Below are 17755 nucleotides of genomic sequence, written 5' to 3'. Positions count from 1 at the left end.
AATAACAATGACACTGGCAAAAATACTATTAAATGACGCCACATATATGTCAAATAGTGAAATCACGCCAAATATATATCAAACAAGGTAAAAATAAAGCAAATTCCCCATCTGAAAGAGTATTGGATCCCTCTTCGCTGGTGTCTGAGCGGGAGGTGGACAGTATATTCACTTATACTCGTCTGGTAAACACTGAACAGGTCACAACGGGTAGTGGAGGCAACGAGTGGCCCTGTGACCCCTACAAGACCTGCGTGGACCACTCTCAGGCACTGTGAAACAGACAGAAGGGTGAGAAATAAGTGTGGTCATGGCTGAGGCGGCGGGGAAGGAGGAGACCACACCAGGAACCCTCAAGGAAAAGGCAGAGGAAAGTGAAGGTATTATGCTCATATATGTATTCGTGGGTTTTATTTCACGCTGGTTCTGTTTATGTAAGAGGTATTGGTTTTGGGGTTTTATAATAGTTTTTGACAGTGCAGTACGTGTGGTGTTAGGTGTTTCCAAATATTAAGTCCTTGGTAGTTTATGTGGTTTCTTTTTGTGTCATCATGTCAACAGCATAGTTTTTGTCATTATTCAGTTTTGTTATATTTATTGCATGACGTAACACCTGCTAATGCTGCTGATATTCGGGTAAATCTTACCTATAATATCTCCTTGTGTATTCATGTCCCTCTCCACCCTCAACAAACGTGGGGAAAAGTGGGATTTCCAGGTGGAGAACGCAAAAACAAGTTTAATTTGGTTAAATATATTGGTTTCCAAACCTAACCTAATATGGAGTTCTGACTCCTTTACTCACCTGGTTAGCCACCCTTAGCTCCCAGACCAGAAAAATACAACGAAGAGTAGGAAAAAGGTAGCTAGGAAAATGGGTACGCCAGTCAACTTTAGATGTAGATTACTGGATGATTGTAACTGGACTGGACTGGAATGTGTACCCATTGAAACTGTTCAGAAATGCAGGATATATTATTATGCAGCAAACAGCAGCACATGTGTGTATGCATATTACTCCACAAAGTTGTACAGAATGTCGCCTAAATGACCCTCTTAATCTAACCTGTGGCCTGTTGACGTTCACCCTCCTCCCTTACACTTCTTATGGAATTGAGTGGCTGCAACCTCATTGGATAAGAGAAAATTACCTTTCTTCACTTGCGGAGTGGGAGATGAGGATTTGATCTTTTCTTACACTATGGAAGCATACTCATATAGGGTTGAAAAAAGTGTCTTCCTTCTTACTGGGCGAAGGTAAAGAATCTCTAGCTAGTTTGGACTATAGCTAGTAGTGTAGAGATATTAGGATGTATGAATTACTTAATGAAGAAAAAAATAGTAGCTAACTTGTTTCTTCATTTGCCGCAGCTCTTGAGAACAAGCCATCACCACAACAGTCCCAGCAGACACAGGGCAAGGAGGACTCTGAGGAGGAGCTGGAATGTGCAGTGTGTCTACAGAAATGTGTCCATCCTGTACGCCTCCCATGCACACACATCTTCTGTTTCCTCTGTGTCAAGGTGAGATGGCTAAGCTGCTTGGCTCAACACATTGTGGAGTGGTGGATGATGTGTTGGTCAGTATTGTGATGTGAATGGTGTGTTAGTGCTATTGTCAGGTGCTAGCGCTGACATTTACTGATATGATACACTCAGTAATATGTATTACAACTGGAATTTGGTCAGGATCATTGTTTTATTGCATAAGTGTGAGTAAAAATTTATTTGAGTGTCCTGTCTATACCTTACTCTGCTGTCTCCACAGGGCGTGGCAAACCAGAGCAAGCGATGTGCCATGTGTCGACAAGAGATCCCAGCAGACTTCCTAGACCACCCAACTCTTCTCTCTTCCATAGAAGCAGAGAAAGAGGAGGTGCTGCCAGGAGGTTACCAGTGGTTCTATGAGGGACGCAATGGTAAGAAAATTTCACCATTTTCATTTTAGTTTTTATATTTATTTATCTTTATAGCTTCTTCAGTTCCTTCATTCATGGCTTTCCTTCACTGTAGCACAATCTTCAGTTTTGTTGAAGGCATGTAGCGAGACACCGTGTTCTTCCTTCCTTTCCAAGTGTCCAGTATTGGCCATTTTCCGCTTTGCCTTGAGCGTCACTCACTGGATGACATTCTTTAGCCTATCGCTTGTGGCTTACTCAGAAATGCTTGAAAACATTATGCATAGTTTCTTTATTGCACTTACCTTAGACATATGTGAGATGTTTGTAACATTATGATACATTAAATGGAGTAAAAACATTATTTAGGGGCAAGTATTTATAGTGTGATATTATTATTCAGTACATTGGTGAACAAAGCTTCAACATCGATTGGTACCATTACACATGCTTCTTGCATATTTAGTGAAAGAAGTGCTTGTACCGTGGAGCCAGTCATGGTGTTCGTTGTGTTGCTGCAAAATTTGTACAGAACTCCATTCCCGCCAAAAAATCTTTTTCTTTATTCTTAAATTGTATCACCCAATATAAAAAAAAGTTTTATCTTACTTCTCTTTGACAAACCAATGGGTGCTAATGACAATGTGTAATGCTAAAGGAATCTTCTTGATATAATTGTAAATATTTCAATAGAAGTTATTCTTGTGATTTCCTTTTGGTACTTTTCCTTGACCTTCCCTTATGTTGTACTGTGTGTGCCACAAGGTACAAGAAGAAAGATTGGCATACCTTTGTTGGTGCACTACCAGTTTTTTAGTACGAGTGATCCCAACTGTCCACAGGATGGTGGAGATATGACGAGCGCACAAATAGTGACCTTGAAGAAGCCTTTACACAGGGGCAGCCCACAGTCACACTTCTCATTGCTGGCCACAACTATGTCATAAACTTTGCCACCATGAGACAGTCACGCGCTAACGACCCTGGCCTGCGCAGGAAAGTCAAGCGCGATGTTGTTGCCACTGTGGCCAAAGGCACGGCTGGCCTGTCAGACAGAACCCTGAAGGGCCAATCCCCTCCCAGGCCTCCCCCAACACGCCGGGGACGCAAGAGGAAGCTGACAAAAACAAATTAGATGTAATTATTTAAGTTAATCTTTTTTATCAAAGAAAGTTACACATGTAGAGGAGCATAGCTTTTACTATATAAATATAGCATGCATGTTATTTTATTGTTGAGGTTTAGCAAGTGTACAGTATGATCATGAACCATCTGTAGAACCTCTCATTGGTTTTAAAACTGTTAATGGAGAACAACTATTGCAAAACTTGGAACATGTGTATCAGTAACTGAGGTTACATGCCACAGATTAGGTTGGCAATTAGTTGACACTTAAGTGAATCACTTTACCTTGTTAAAAGGGTGTAAGCAACCAACACTTCATCTCTTTGGAGAGGAGAGTGCTGTACTGATTTTGTTTCTTGTTGCTTGAAAGTGATGTCTGGATCTTTGATGCAGATTTATCCATTACCAGAAAGCCAAATAGAGTTTATCTTAATTATCTAGAAAGACAGTTTCCATGCTCATGTGTGGCAGGCTTGTTTGGCCAGAGGCAGCTCACTCACCAAGCTGCTCAGTGATAATTATCTCTTGCCAAGCCCACCTTCCTCTCTAGCCCTTCCTATTCTCATCTGATTTCTCCTTTGATCTGCCTCTTTAGTGTAGCTCATACATCCACTTGGCACAAGTGGCCCAACAAAATCAATAAAGACAAAAGCTTGTGAACCAGTTTGTAAATAATGATCATCAGAATTTAGTTTGCAGTGTTAATGACACTTGCTCAAGTTTTGTTGTGTTATATTGTGTATTACTTCCGTGGTAATATTAGTATTTAATTCCAAGCAGTTCACTAAATTTAAATTGTATATATTATTATATATTCAGTAACTTGATCATTTGTAAGCTTTTGGTTTAAATTGCATTCTATTCAATAATTCAAATTATAATTTGCAAATCGTGCATTCTGGCAGTGATACAGTGTTTCAGCCTTAGTTAGAACCCTTCTCATCCTCCAGGACTTAATAAATTGTTTTGCCAGTTCACCAAAGTTTCCAAAGTCGTGTACTTGACATGAGGTGTGACATGTGGCCAATGAGGCATCAGACTATACCTGACCTTCCCCACAGGCTGGTGGCAGTACGACGAGAGAACGAGTCACGAGTTAGAGGCAGCGTACGGGTCGGGACAGAGGGCATGTGAGGTGCTGGTGGCTGGCTTTTTGTACATCATTGACTTTGACCGGATGGTTCAGCTCAGAAGGAACGACCCAAGCAGGCGGAGACGGATCAAACGTGACCTGAGCTCGATCCCGAAGAAGGGAGTTGCCGGCATCAAACTTCCCAGCCAGCTGGAGGCTGAGTTGTCTGCCCTGCACACTGCTGCACATGCCATTCACATCCCCACTCACCGGGATGGAGACATGGTGGACAGCTTAAGTCCTGCCGCCAGTAACAACAACAACAATGATCTCTGTCCCCGCACTCCCACTGCTCCAAGCAACACTCCACAGACACCACATACTCCCAGTGCTGCCAGCAGCAGCAGTGGTTCCCCAGACACCAGTGAACCAACACATCTTCATGCCCTCACTGCAGAGTCTCATCACCATCATTATCATCACCACCTTCCATCTCACTATCAGCATATTCCTCACAATCAGCTTCACATTCCTCACCATCTCACCAATAACTTGAGTCTGAACAGTGAGCATGGCACGTTTCCACTCCCAGCGGCTGGCCAGCATCCCAGACCACCACCGCTGCCCTCAGCCATTCACCCACCGCCTGTCCTGCACCACTCCACTCCGGCCAGTAATGGGCTAAGGGAAACCTCTGCCTCAGTCCCTTCCGCCTCCACCATTCCCCTGGCAGATGTGGAGGAGGCGGTGTATCAGATGGACCAGCTCTCCCTGCTGCCTGACACGCCAGAGTTTTACCCTCTCGATGGGTCTGAGGAGACAGAACAGTACCACCTAACACTGTCTTCAGAGGACGAGTGACTGAAGTGCCTGTGATTTGTATAAGAAGACTTCATTATTTTTTTTGTCTGGAACTTTAGTCTGTTGTCGTGTCTTCATTTTGTTCCTTCTTTTTTCTTATCAAATAATACTGCATGTATGTTGTAATAGTCTGCGTGTAATGTAACAACTATACATACTGTCATATTTATGATGCTCTCAAAAGGTCACCTCTCACTTCTCTCACTTAATTTTACTGTCACTGCTAATGACTTCCCCAGACTGTCCTTCAGAAACACTTCAGTACTACTTAGGTACTACTTTATTTTGGTTACTGATTGATGTGTGTGTAAAATTCCAAAGAGTATACTTTTATGTGTGAAAGTTTACATAATACTTGTATCTACTCAGAAATCAGGAGTGGTAAAATATAGTAACTTAAAAAGAGTGAGATATGAGATTTAAGTAAAATATTACATTTTAGTTGTATAATTTTTTTTTTAATAAAATGTGGAAAGCAGTGCAAATAAATTTTGATCATCTGCTTTGGTTTTATTGTCTTAGTAAGGAAGGTCGATACAGAGAGTGTACCACATGTGACGCTGCTTGGTGGTGCATCTTTGATGGGCAGCCTCACTGCCTGCTTCCCTCAACTCAGTACCACCAGGAGTCACAAGGCATGCAGCTCCAAAAGCCTACTGGACACAACAAGAACACTAGTCCATCCATGAAGCTTGACTTTATACCATTAGTTAACTAAAGGCACATTTTGGTCATCTACTACACTTAAGGAAATACACAAATATGTCTACATATGCTTGTCTTGGCTACCTCCCCTTGAAGGTGGAAGGGGATGCCAACCCAACACATACATAACAGAGAAACTTTTGCAAAGATATAGCACTTTTTGGGTGATTTGCCAGAACATACCAGAAACTATAACAGCTTGTTCCTGTAAACAAGACACCCACCACCGTACTTGTATCCATTATGATTCTCTGGCTCTGATTAAAATCACAAACAAGACTGAGATGAGAAGAGTGCACAAATATTCTTAGAATGCAATGCTTATTTTGGAGGTTTTGTCATATGCAAGACAAGCACAGCTGGTTTCTGCTTAAGTTTAGTTTAAAAGCAGCAAATCAGATTTTGTGCAACAGAAACATGGCATGTTTGTTAAGTATTCCAAGTTTGTTCAAGAATGAGATAAGCACTAAAAGTTGTAAATAAAAAGCTTGCTTTTCATTATAGAATGGACCGGTAGTCCTTCTTGATCTCTGTAGTTCAAATATTGTGTCTTTGTGTTTGTGGTGTGAGATGGGCATCATGCATGTGGAGGCGGCAAGTGAAACTGAGAAAAGAGTGAAGCTCATCTGATCACACATAGCTAAGGCAACATCTGGGTCAGTAAAATATTGCATTCTAAAAATAATTTACATTTTCTGAGCATGATTACATACAGATCTATATATCTCTCTATCTCTCTCTATATATACACATGTACCCTGAAAATCATTTGCTTCAACAGTTAATGAAATATTCATCTAAATTTCAACATAAGCAATGGTAGCACTTCAAGGATGAAGGAAAGGAAAAAAGCAAGGCGCAGAGCATCGGCCATGAACAACTCCCACCACAACACCCTGATCATGGGAACAGCCATCAGGCATCACACTGTCTTTACTAAAATAAACTGCAACAGCTATTTCATGAAATGACTTTATGTAACTTAAAAAAAAAAAAACTAAAATTTGAGCAAACACAAACTATCTTGGATAAAAAGTAATTCAAATATTGTATTAAAACATAATTTATCAATTTCTTGAGAATTAAAAACTTTGTGCAACAAATAAAGTTGCAAAAACTGCAACAAATACAAAGTTACTTTTAAGGAAATACAAAAACCTACAAGAAGAATGTAAACTTCTAGAATTCACAGCTTAAAACTCAACAGATTTTGTTCTCCAGTAACACACAGCATAGTGTTGTGTGTGCAACAGTAATGAGGTCCGCAGGGAACACAGAACATGAGCAGATCCCTTACTTCTACATGAGCATCCTCCCTTCTCCACACCACTGATGAAAGACTGGCACTCCCTCTTCCTCACCATCAGGAGGTATTTACATTCCTTACTCTTCACTGCACACCATCACAGAATCCTCCTCACTCCCTCTTCCACACTATCACAAGGCCAGAGGCATCCGAGGTGGCCAGGAGAGATTCATCGTAGTTGAAGGTGACGCCCAGGACAGGAGCAGCATGGCCCTGGAGGCGATTGATGAGCGGCCGGCTGTCCCTCTCCACGTCCAGGAACCACACACTGCAGTCCTCACAACCACTCACTGGTTAACAGAAGGAATGCATCACACACTGCCTTGCAACACTACTCCACACATTATTATAAGAGGAAAGGAAATGCATCACACACAGCCTTGCACTACTATGTACTTCACATTATTATAATGAAGCAAACAACAAGAAGCCATCCACCTTAACGTGGCAGTACTTTCCACCATTCAACCCATCCATAAATTTGTGTACTCTTTTAAAGCTCCCTACCAATCTCATTGCTGAGTCCATTCCATTCATTTACAACTCTATTTGAGAATAAATTTTTTCCTATCTGTTTTTGTTTATTTATTTTTTTTATCAATTTCTTTTTTTTTTTGCTGGAACACTTGAAGATCTCTATCAGGTCCCCTCTTATCTTCCTGCTGGATTGTGAAATAAGTGTAACATATAATATGTGCGAATGAGTGTTCAGTCTCTCTCTCTCTCTCTCTGGTGATGTGCCATAATCAAACATCCTCTGGAATTTTGAAAATTTAACTGGAAAGTGAAGTATATATATATATATATATATATATATATATATATATATATATATATATATATATATATATATATAAAAAAAAGCTTTGTAAGCTCTGAAGCAAACATACCCACACCCACACACCATGCATATGCACTACAAGGCTCCTCACCAACACAAGCCCCCTGCCTGAAGGACATCAGAGGGCAGAAGGTGGAGCGCACTGGCTGAGTCTTGTGAGAAACAGTAAATTTCCTTCTCAGTCGCAATCCTCCCTCTTTGTCAATCACCCTGGAACACAAGCACATGCATCAGCACGCACAAATAAACACACACACACACACACACACACACACACACACACACACACACACACACACACACACACACACACACACACACTGCAAAAGTAAACAAATAAAAATAATAAAATAAAATATAAATCAATAAAAAAAGTACAGCTTCCCTTCTAGTCTCATGCAACACAAACAAGGTGCAACTGAAAAGTTCCAAGAGGACATCCATTTGTAGCAGAAGGAACTGGTAACTTTTATGAACTGGCTTACCAAGAGGCACCGTGCTGTTGTCATTGGGATATACATTAGAATTGCATCTGTGACCATTCTGACAAGCTCACTTGCAGTTTCAGATTTCAAAACGGGGCTTGGAACTATGCAGAGAGCAAACATCAAATACTCCCAGACCAGAATCCAGCAACTATAACCCAAAATCAGATGCAGCAAGCCCCACAGAGCAACAGTGCTGTGAGCACCAAGGCACTGTGGACAACATGAGTGCTTCAAGACAGGCACAGCATCACGGAGAGATAGTGGCAGGCTTGGGCAGCTTCCGATGAAAAGAATATTGAAAATATTAAAAAAGAATTCCACCTGTTAAATGAATCATGGGTTTACCATCAAGGATGTAGATAACTTAACCATTTGGAATAAATCATACGATCCTCACATCAAACCTGAACATGCAAAGTGTTACTACTGAGTTCTGGCCGCCGTGACAACACACTCACTCACATTCCAATGTAAATGCAGTTTTTATCCACACAACAGTGACCATCACTCCCTACCCCAACATTTGTGGCAAGTTGTTCCTCCTCCAATTAGATAGAATTCAAGATGAAATGTCCTAATTTTTGCACCACCATGGAGGTCCAGCACACACCAGAAACACTGCACACCACCTAGAGTGTGTCCTTCAGGGAGCATCCCAAGTGTGCCAGAAACACTGCAAGTGGAGTGTGGTGATACAGAATCACACACAAGGTAAAACGAAAATAATGCCACAAATTACACTATGTGCTGTCTCTCCCTTTTGCAGACATAATCTTGGAATTCTTTTTATTGTATCTTGTATACGTGTGTACTGCTGTATGTTATGTGGGCATACACTGCACTACACATCAGGCTAGGAAAGCTTCAATTCCCTGTTGACCTGCATTGTAATCCAAGCCTACTAACACTGACATTAATACATTTATAAAGTATTGAAGTTAGTGAATTTTATTCTTAATTATTAATAAAACATAATAAATTAGTAAATAAAAATAAATACAAAATAAATAAAGTACAATAACCAATAATTAAGTAAAATATATGATATCAAAACTGAAAATAATAATGTTGTACCTTTACTTAACAAGCAAAAGAAACACACATTCACACATCATTCCTCTCCTGGAGATGTAACTCCACTACTACTGCTGTAGCCAATAGCCTCACAAAGAGTGGACAATGATTCTCCTTGGGCCTCAAGCATGTTGATAAATACTGGGGACTGTGAGGATGAAGGGGTAACAGTGCCTGACAGTCCACTTCCTCACCTGTACAGGAGCAGAGCATCACAACCAGCACTGACAAGGAGTGTGGGGTTTGGCGCCTCTCGACTCGCCCAGGTGCGGGCAGAGAGGCAGGTGATGGGCGCCCCCTCACTCACCACACACCGCTTGCCCTTCCGCAGACCGCCACTCCCAAGATCAAACAGGAAGGATATGATGGTGCCCTGAAGGTCACAAATAATTTCACTTAACTTGTTTACTAAATGGTCTTGTTAAGTTGCATACTTATTTGTCAAAAACATTGCAATCATTGCCCAAGTGCTTTGTAAGAGCATGTAACAAAAATGACCACCAACGTCCAACAGTAACCAGTATAGGACTGGCCTATATCTAGACACAGGGAAACAAATGCAGGTTCTTCTTCCCCAGTGTATTTACCTAGTTGTAGTTTTTACAGGGCCTGGGCTTTACGCTCGTGTGGCCCCATCTCCATATCTACACTTATCCAATTTTTCTTTAAAACTATGCACATTCATTGCTGACACCACTTCTTCACTCAAACTGTTCCAAGTCTCAACGCATCTTTGCGGGAAACTATATTTTTTAACATCTCTCAGATGTGTGTGTGTATGTTTACCTAGTTCTGTTTTACAGAAAAAGAGCTATGCTCATACTGTCCTGTCTCCATACCTATAGTTGTCCAGTTTAGCCTTTAAAGTCATGAATATTTCTTGCTTGAACTACTATTTCATCCAAATTGTTCCATATTTCATTGCTTATGTTTGGAAAACTATATTTCTTAAAGTCTCTTCTACATGCAGTCTTTTTCAATATCATATATTATATATATATATTTTTTGAGTCTCACACCAATAAGTGTGTGTGTGTGTGTATTCATGGTCACCTGTCACCCAGCCAGTCTTCCTCATTTTGGAGCGAGCTCAGAGCTCATAGACCAATCTTTGGATAGAACTGAGACCACAACACACTCCACACACAAGGACAGCGAGACCATAACCCCTCGAATTACATCCTGTACCTACTTGCTGCTTGGTGAACAGAGGCTACACATTAAGAGGCTCGCCCATTTGCCCCACTGCACCCAGGAATGGTACATACATCATACTGAGTTCCAAGTGACTCCAGCCACAGTTTACCTTATCATCCCCAGCCCACAATGTCTTGCCCGTTGAGTCAAAGGTGAGTGAGGTGACCTGGCCGGCAACCTTGCTGGTGCCGCCCTTGGGGTAGTGGCCAGTGGACATGTTCAGCACCTGCACCATCCCACGACTGTTGCCAAGCTGTGGTCTCAGTGGTCAGGGAAATAACACAAATGAAAGAGGAACTATTGGCAGGAATGAAAATACCCTCAATGGAATTTTATCTGATACATATGTATAAATTACTTTCACATTATCAGTGCAGATTTTTCAATGGTTTTAAATGTAATTGACTGTTCAAACAACTTAACATCTCCATCCACTACAAATAGCTGAGATTATCTGTTTATCTTTATAAGTAAAAATCCTCTCTATAAATAAACAAATTCAATCGATTGAAAAATATGCCTCTATGGGCAGCACAGCTCTGGCCCCACAGCACAGGCAAAGGATACCACAGCCCAGTTAGAGTTGAATGGATGGAAGACACAGGAGAGGACCTGCGTGCCTGCTTGGTCTGATACAGAGCGCAGACACTGGCCAGATAACACACTCCACAGGCACACTTTGCCATCCTCGCCACACGACAGTAGGAGGTCATTAGTGGCAGACCAGTCAAACCCTGCAATGCATGAGTCATTTCCATTATACTAGTCACATTACAAGTACAAAGCCAAGGTCACAAGAGAGATCAGCCATTCATGCTGTGTTCAAGATAAGCTAACATAGAATAGTAGTTAACATAGGTTAGGTGAAGTTACACCTTAGCCTAACCTGACCTAACCTCACTTAATCAAATCTAACCTAAAACCACCCCAAAGGGAAACTGGAATGGCTAACCTTACACAACCCTAAAGGGACTGGCATTTTTCCCCCAGTCTATTCAACCTCATTTAATCGTGGCATACAATATGAAAAGAAAGCAGCAAGCATGGGGGAAACAGGAGCAGGGTGTTGGAGGTGGTGTTGCTGGGAGGGAGGGAGAGAGGCTCACCAGTGACACCAGCTGTGTGGAGTTGAAGTGTGTGCAGGACTCTGGGGTCACCATCGGCCACCTGACATATGGACAGTGAGCCATCCAGGGAGCAGCACGCCAGCAACCCGGAGTCATTGTGGGCAAACTTCACCATGCTCACGCTGTCCCTGTGCTGAAATGCATGCAAACACCATGAGTGAGGGAAGAAAGTGCTCTGCCTTCCTTGATTGGCATGGAATTATTAAAGGAAATGAGAGAGAGAGAGAGAGAGAGAGAGAGAGAGAGAGAGAGAGAGAGAGAGAGAGAGAGAGAGAGAGAGAGAGAGAGAGAGAGAGATGGAAAGAAGTAAAGAAAGAATGAATGACATATAGATATAAGACAAAAAAAGGAAATTAAGTGTCCTCTACATGAAACGGTCACAGGAAATTAAGGATATAGAGAGAAAGGAACAAAAAAGTGGAAAGAACGGGGGGAAAGAATATGAAACAGAGACAAGGAGAAAGAAGGAAATCAGTGGCCATACTGCAGCTCCTCTCACCTGGTCAAAGATGTGATGGACTCCCGAGAAAGCATAATTCTCTCCAATGGATGTGCCGCCCACAATGGCCTTGGACGCCTCAGCTCGCTGGGTGGGGACGAGAGAGCCGGCCGGTGGAGGGGCACGAGGGCCTTCCACACTCTGGCTGCCCGGCTGAGAGAAGGCCATGCTCATGCTGCGACTCATGTGGGGGGAGTCGCCCTGCAGAGTTCAAGATTTTTAAGTACAACAAAGCAACAAGTACTGACGCCAAACACTGCTACTTCAGCTTTTCCGTCTCCTACCATATTAGAGAGTGGGAGAAAAATTTTATAATAAGGATTCATGCTATTTTGAACTTCACAGTTTTGCTACTTGAATATAATGGATTCAGTCATGAAAATTTTGTTACATTACATCTGTAGGTATTCAGAATTCCATCAGACAGGGTTCTATTGCAAGTATTTCTGTGTCAAGGAAAAATAATACAGTAGAGAAACTGTAATAAATCTATATACGTATTGTTCCAAATCAGAGTGTGGAGTATACAGTACCTCCGTGGTGAGTCTGGAAGCAGAACGGAGACTGGCAGTTCTACTCTTGAGGCTGAGCTGGTCAAGGGTGACACAGTACCTCTGCTGCAGGAGAGCAAGGCGGGTCCTCAGGTAGTGACGCACAGCCGGCCCGTCCTGGCGGAGAGAGAGTTTGGTACTACATGCACTGTCTTTCTTAAAAGAGAGATGCAGTTCTTTCAGTAAGTGAAGTCCCAACATGCCACACTGATCCACTCACCTCTCTGGCGCTGTCCCTGAGCAGCTGACTCCGCCGGCGGATGTACAGCGTCTCTGAGGTGCAGAGGAGGATTTGTTACCTGCATGCCACTACACTGACACATGGCAATCAACTACCTTCATATGTATTTGGATTTACACTTATTCATATAAAAGGTTATTCTACATAATAAATTCCATCTCTGAGGTGCGATGGAAGTGAGGAATCAGCAAGACACTTACTGAAGCCTGGAGATGCTGGTGCTCGGTGGTAATTGAACTTTGCATCCACAGCAAGCACCTGCTGCCACCAGGCCATTGCTGTCAGGCAGCAGGCTTCACAATGATGTTCTCATCTCTTTCACAACCTGTCACACAGAAATGAATTCATTGTTATTTGTATCTTCTCTCCTTATGACACACACACACACACACAGCTATTGTCTCATGGCAGTAAATAATGTTCTTCTTCAACTCATGTGATATAATGAAGACACAGTAGAATGCACCGCAATATAATCAGGATTGGAGAAAACTTCCTTTTCATCCAAGCACCATAAACTAATCACTCCATCAACCATATCACATTTTGGCATCCCACAGTCTAAAATACCAACTTTTATGACGTTGAATCCCTACACCCATGGCGATCATTTCTACTTGAGTGACGTGTGCCATAGTTTCCTGCAACCTGTTATATGAGTCCCTTGAGAGAGCAGGGAGGCGAGCTCTGGGGAAGGACATCACTCCTGCAGCAGAGGGACACCCGGGGCTGGAGAGCAGGAGGTACAGCTATCCTAGGGCGCCCTCTCCTATCGTGATACTCTTCCTTGGCCCTGCTATGGTCTCTCGCCTTCTGCTGCTACTGTTAGCTTAGTGTCCGTGTCTCATGCTTCTTCCTTTATTTTCCAAGTTACCTTTGATAGCACTCGTGTCGATGTGCAATCCAGATCGCCTGCCACTGTGCCACACTGCCACTGCTTCACTGCCACTTCCTTCACTGTTCGTCTGAGTTACCACTTAGTGTCTTAGTCTAAGGATGGCAGTTTTGGTCCGAGCAGTACTCGGTTCACTCGGTTTTTGGATTTGAGTGAGTACTACTCGGTTTAGTCGGTTTTCATAATTCAATTACATGTTCAATTTATGCGTTGAAAATGTAATAAAGGCCTTCAAACTAAAGAGTAAAGATTTTTTTTTTTCGGTATTTTGTTGGGGCAGAAGGCGGTGCATGCCGCACAACCATCCAGACATTAATGGAATAGTCCAATTTTAAGAGCAAGCCTAACAGTGCCAACAGTCCAACACACGGGCTTGGCTGAAGGAAAGAGAGACCTGTACGAGTACACGACGAGTAGGCTTACTCAGTCAGTTCACAGTTGGCAGTTAGTAGTGGTGGGCAAGTACCGCTAATTTCATTACCGGTACGTACCGGTGCAAAAGAAACCGTTACCGATACTATCGGTACTGTACCGGTACACACACACACACACACACACACACACACACACACACACACACACATATATATATATATATATATATATATATATATATATATATATATATATATATATATATATATATATATATATATATATATATATATAGACACACGGCCGTCTTCATAATATATTGTGGTTCCCTTTTAAAACTGATGGGAAATACCTAAATTATAGCAAACTAACGTGAAAAAAATAATTCGTAATGGTATGAATTGAGTGGTATGCAGCAGCAGCAGCAGTAGTAGTAGAAGTAGAAATGCAATGGTAAAATGCCGGCCAACTGCAGTGTTACTGCACCGCCAGACGCCAGTCCGCCAGACCGCCACCCGTCCCGGCCACCGATCCGCCGAGTGGTGCCGACACATTATTCATTCTTAGCGGTACGAAGCAGCAGAGTCCCAGCACAGACGCTAGACGGTACAAGCGTCAAGCGGTACCGGAAATGATGCCGGCACATTCAGTCGTACCAGTACAGACGCGTCTCGCCGAGCTACCGCGGCTCGGCCGACGGAATGAGGCAGCGGGCCAGTGGCACGCGCTTCTTACAATAAGAAGGGTCTACGGTGTCAGAGATTAATGGCCAGTTTTCACTATTTTAATCCCCACATAAGTTTGTGAAGCTGTATAAAATCATTGAGTAATAGCCAGAATAAATATGAAAACACGTCATGTTACTGCAGGGGTTAACACGGCGGGGCGAGGCGAGGCGATAGAGGCACCTTGCTTTGCTCCGGGCTATGTGTTTCCTACATATCATAGCTTCCCCTTGCTCAATAAGCGCTAAGAATAGGACACATTTCGCTATACGCTATTACTTGCAGTTTGTGTTGACAGACTAGGATAATAAAGAGGGACGCCAGAGATGAAACGTATACAGAACGGTGAAATAACGACACACACACACACACACACACACACACAGTCTGAGTCCTATCCGAAGATCTGTCTATGTGCTCTGAGCTTGTTCCGTAATGGGCAAGGCTGGCTGGGTGACTACCGGGCGACCATAGTGAATCACACACACACACACACACACACACACACACACACACACACACACACACACACACACACACACACACACACACAGCCACCTCCCCCTCCAACACCCTCCAGCTGGGAGCTGGGTGTCAGTGGTTCCAGCTGGTGGGCTCCCCCATAACGAAAGATAAAGGCAACACACACACACACACACACACAGTCTCAGTCACAGTCCTATCCGATGATCGCTCTGTGAGCTCTGAGCTTGTTCCGTAATGGGGAAGGCTGGCTGGGTGACTACCGGGCGACCATAGTGAATTACACACACACACACACACACACACGCTAAGTACCATGAAAGAAAATGACACACACACACACACACACACACACACACACACACACACACACCTTTCCCTCCAACACCCTCCAGCTGGGAGCTGGGTGTCAGTGGTTCCAGCTGGTGGGCTCCCTCATAACGAAACATAAGGCAACACACACACACACACACACACACACACACACACACACACACACACACACACACACACACACACACACACCCACCCCCACACCCTCGGGCCTGGAGCCAGGTATCGGCCTGGGTCAAGCCGGGGTGGGGGTCAACCTCCTTGATGACGTCACATATATTCGTTACGCAAATCATTTTGAAAATGAGGATTCCCAAAAAGGCAGCTGGACACGAATGTTATAAAAATTCTGACTCGTTATCAATCGAAACTAACTTCTAAAATACAAAAACATTGCCGAGAAAAGGAATAATAAAAATAGCTCAAAAATATACTAAATAAAGTATTAGAACTTCGACTTGCTTAAACACAATTTCAAAGCCCACCAATTTCATTCAACTGAATCGATAACGTTTTTCAAAAATTATGACTATCATTTCGATATATCAAAACCTGGCAACTCGCCCTATTAGAAAAATAATATTTAAAAATGACGTTGTTTACAATATTAACAGGACTACATATCATTCTTAAAGTCCACATCTTTAACTTCTCAGGAGCCTTGCACACTTTTCTCATGATAAACCATCTTTTGAAAACACAAACACTTCGCTACAACCTCAAATAAAAAATCACAGATAGCGGAGGTAAAAATTTTAGCGTATTTTGGCCCTCCCATTCAAGTCATAAACACCCTCTACATCACCGTACTTCACTCAACTCAAGCATGGAAGACACGTAAAACACTGCAAACTATCATTAGAAACCCTTAAAAGGCACTTGTGACTCGAAATAAATGAACTGAGACAAATATAAATAATAGTGGAAGTCGAGCATCTGGGACCGGCATTTTGGGCGGGACCTGGTGATGACGTCACAGCCTGGGGCTCGTGACGTCACGGGTAGGCCCGCTTCTCGCTGAGCCTCCATACCACACAAATCAGATAATTGCGGATATATCTCAACAACTGACATGAAAGATTAGGCCTATGGGTCCACTTTGTGACCTGTCTGGCCTGTAATGAGTGAGAGATGAGGCAGATAATGGCTGAGAGAGAGGCGGCGGGTCAGGGGATCGGTTTGTTTACGTTTTCAAGATTTGAATGATTTGGTTTTTATAAGTATGTGCAGGTGTTAGTTCACTGATATGTTGTCCTGGAGGTTACCAACGTTAGGTTATGACATGGCACCACCGTGAAATGATGAGTTACGCCAATATATTACTTACGTTAGCCAAAGACTGCTCGACGGCGGCTGTCCGTGTCACTAGCAGGCACCCACACTCCACTGTCCACTTTGTGTCCTCAACCATGTTTAAATAGTTAACCTCTGATTACTGAGAGGCTACACACACAATATTCTCTTCGCTACTATAGATATCACTATTATCGGTATCTGCATCTCCACTACTCAATGTCCCTCACGGTCAGCAACTTGTCCTGCCAAGTGCAGCGCGGCTCACGGACTGGTGGGCAAGTTCCGGCACCTTCCTCACACAACTAAGTTCGATTCCTAAGCGGGATGAGATAATTTGGGCTTGTCTGTAATATTCGTACACTTAATCCTATGTATAGTAGTAGTAGTAGTAGTAGTAGTAGTAGTAGTAGTAATAGTAGTAGTAGTAGTAGTAGTAGTAGTAGTAGCAGCAGGCTGCGGCAAGGCGGGGGCAACTGCCTTCACACCTTGTGATGCCTAATAAATAAAGAAATCTCCTTTTATCATTGAGAGAGAGAGAGAGAGAGAGAGAGAGAGAGAGCACAGGGGTGGTAGTCAGGTCAGAGTGATGGAGGGCAGGAGTGACTGAAAAGTTGTAAATCAGGCAAGAGACCTAAGTCAGCATATGCTCATAGGTCTTAATTTA

General features: G+C 42.8%; 2 protein-coding genes across 4 annotated transcripts; one reads left to right on the top strand and one right to left on the bottom strand.

Annotated features, from left to right (window-relative positions):
- Positions 1-165: 165 nt before the first annotated feature.
- Positions 166-5455, top strand: LOC123501348 (E3 ubiquitin-protein ligase rnf146-like). The gene is made up of 4 exons (XM_045250136.1): positions 166-380; positions 1372-1523; positions 1768-1918; positions 4084-5455. Exons 1-4 carry the CDS (start codon positions 311-313, stop codon positions 4953-4955), a joined length of 1245 nt encoding a protein of 414 aa, XP_045106071.1. The 5' UTR covers positions 166-310; the 3' UTR covers positions 4956-5455.
- LOC123501347 (WD repeat-containing protein 13-like) lies at positions 5445-17157 on the bottom strand. Of its 3 annotated transcripts, none has more exons than XM_045250135.1 (11): positions 17123-17157; positions 13185-13309; positions 12964-13016; positions 12726-12860; positions 12193-12393; positions 11673-11826; positions 11134-11300; positions 10676-10819; positions 9564-9742; positions 7899-8017; positions 5445-7256 (listed from the first exon to the last, which is right to left on the bottom strand). In XM_045250135.1, exons 2-11 carry the CDS (start codon positions 13258-13260, stop codon positions 7078-7080), a joined length of 1407 nt encoding a protein of 468 aa, XP_045106070.1. In that variant the 5' UTR covers positions 13261-13309; positions 17123-17157; the 3' UTR covers positions 5445-7077. The 3 variants fall into 3 exon arrangements, with proteins under 3 accessions (XP_045106070.1, XP_045106068.1, XP_045106069.1); XM_045250133.1 differs by lacking the exon at positions 17123-17157 and adding an exon at positions 13859-14011; XM_045250134.1 differs by lacking the exon at positions 17123-17157 and adding an exon at positions 13559-13806.
- Between the last annotated feature and the right edge of the window lie 598 nt (positions 17158-17755).

This window comes from Portunus trituberculatus, chromosome 9 (assembly GCF_017591435.1).
Source record: "Portunus trituberculatus isolate SZX2019 chromosome 9, ASM1759143v1, whole genome shotgun sequence".
Taxonomy (NCBI): Eukaryota; Metazoa; Arthropoda; class Malacostraca; order Decapoda; family Portunidae; genus Portunus; species Portunus trituberculatus.
Note: the sequence above shows the minus strand (reverse complement) of the source record. Positions and strands in the feature narration are given on the sequence as shown.

Excerpts from the sequence above, each read along its gene's own strand:
- LOC123501347 (XM_045250135.1), bottom strand. The coding sequence starts at position 13,260 with ATGGCCTGGTGGCAGCAGGTGCTTGCTGTGGATGCAAAGTTCAATTAC. Across the intron at positions 13,017-13,184 it reads ACCAGCATCTCCAGGCTTCA|AGACGCTGTACATCCGCCGG; the intron begins GTAAGTGTCTTG and ends TCTGCACCTCAG. Across the intron at positions 11,301-11,672 it reads CCACACAGCTGGTGTCACTG|GGTTTGACTGGTCTGCCACT; the intron begins GTGAGCCTCTCT and ends CATGCATTGCAG.
- LOC123501348 (XM_045250136.1), top strand. The coding sequence starts at position 311 with ATGGCTGAGGCGGCGGGGAAGGAGGAGACCACACCAGGAACCCTCAAG. Across the intron at positions 381-1,371 it reads AAAGGCAGAGGAAAGTGAAG|CTCTTGAGAACAAGCCATCA; the intron begins GTATTATGCTCA and ends CATTTGCCGCAG. Across the intron at positions 1,524-1,767 it reads TCTGTTTCCTCTGTGTCAAG|GGCGTGGCAAACCAGAGCAA; the intron begins GTGAGATGGCTA and ends CTGTCTCCACAG.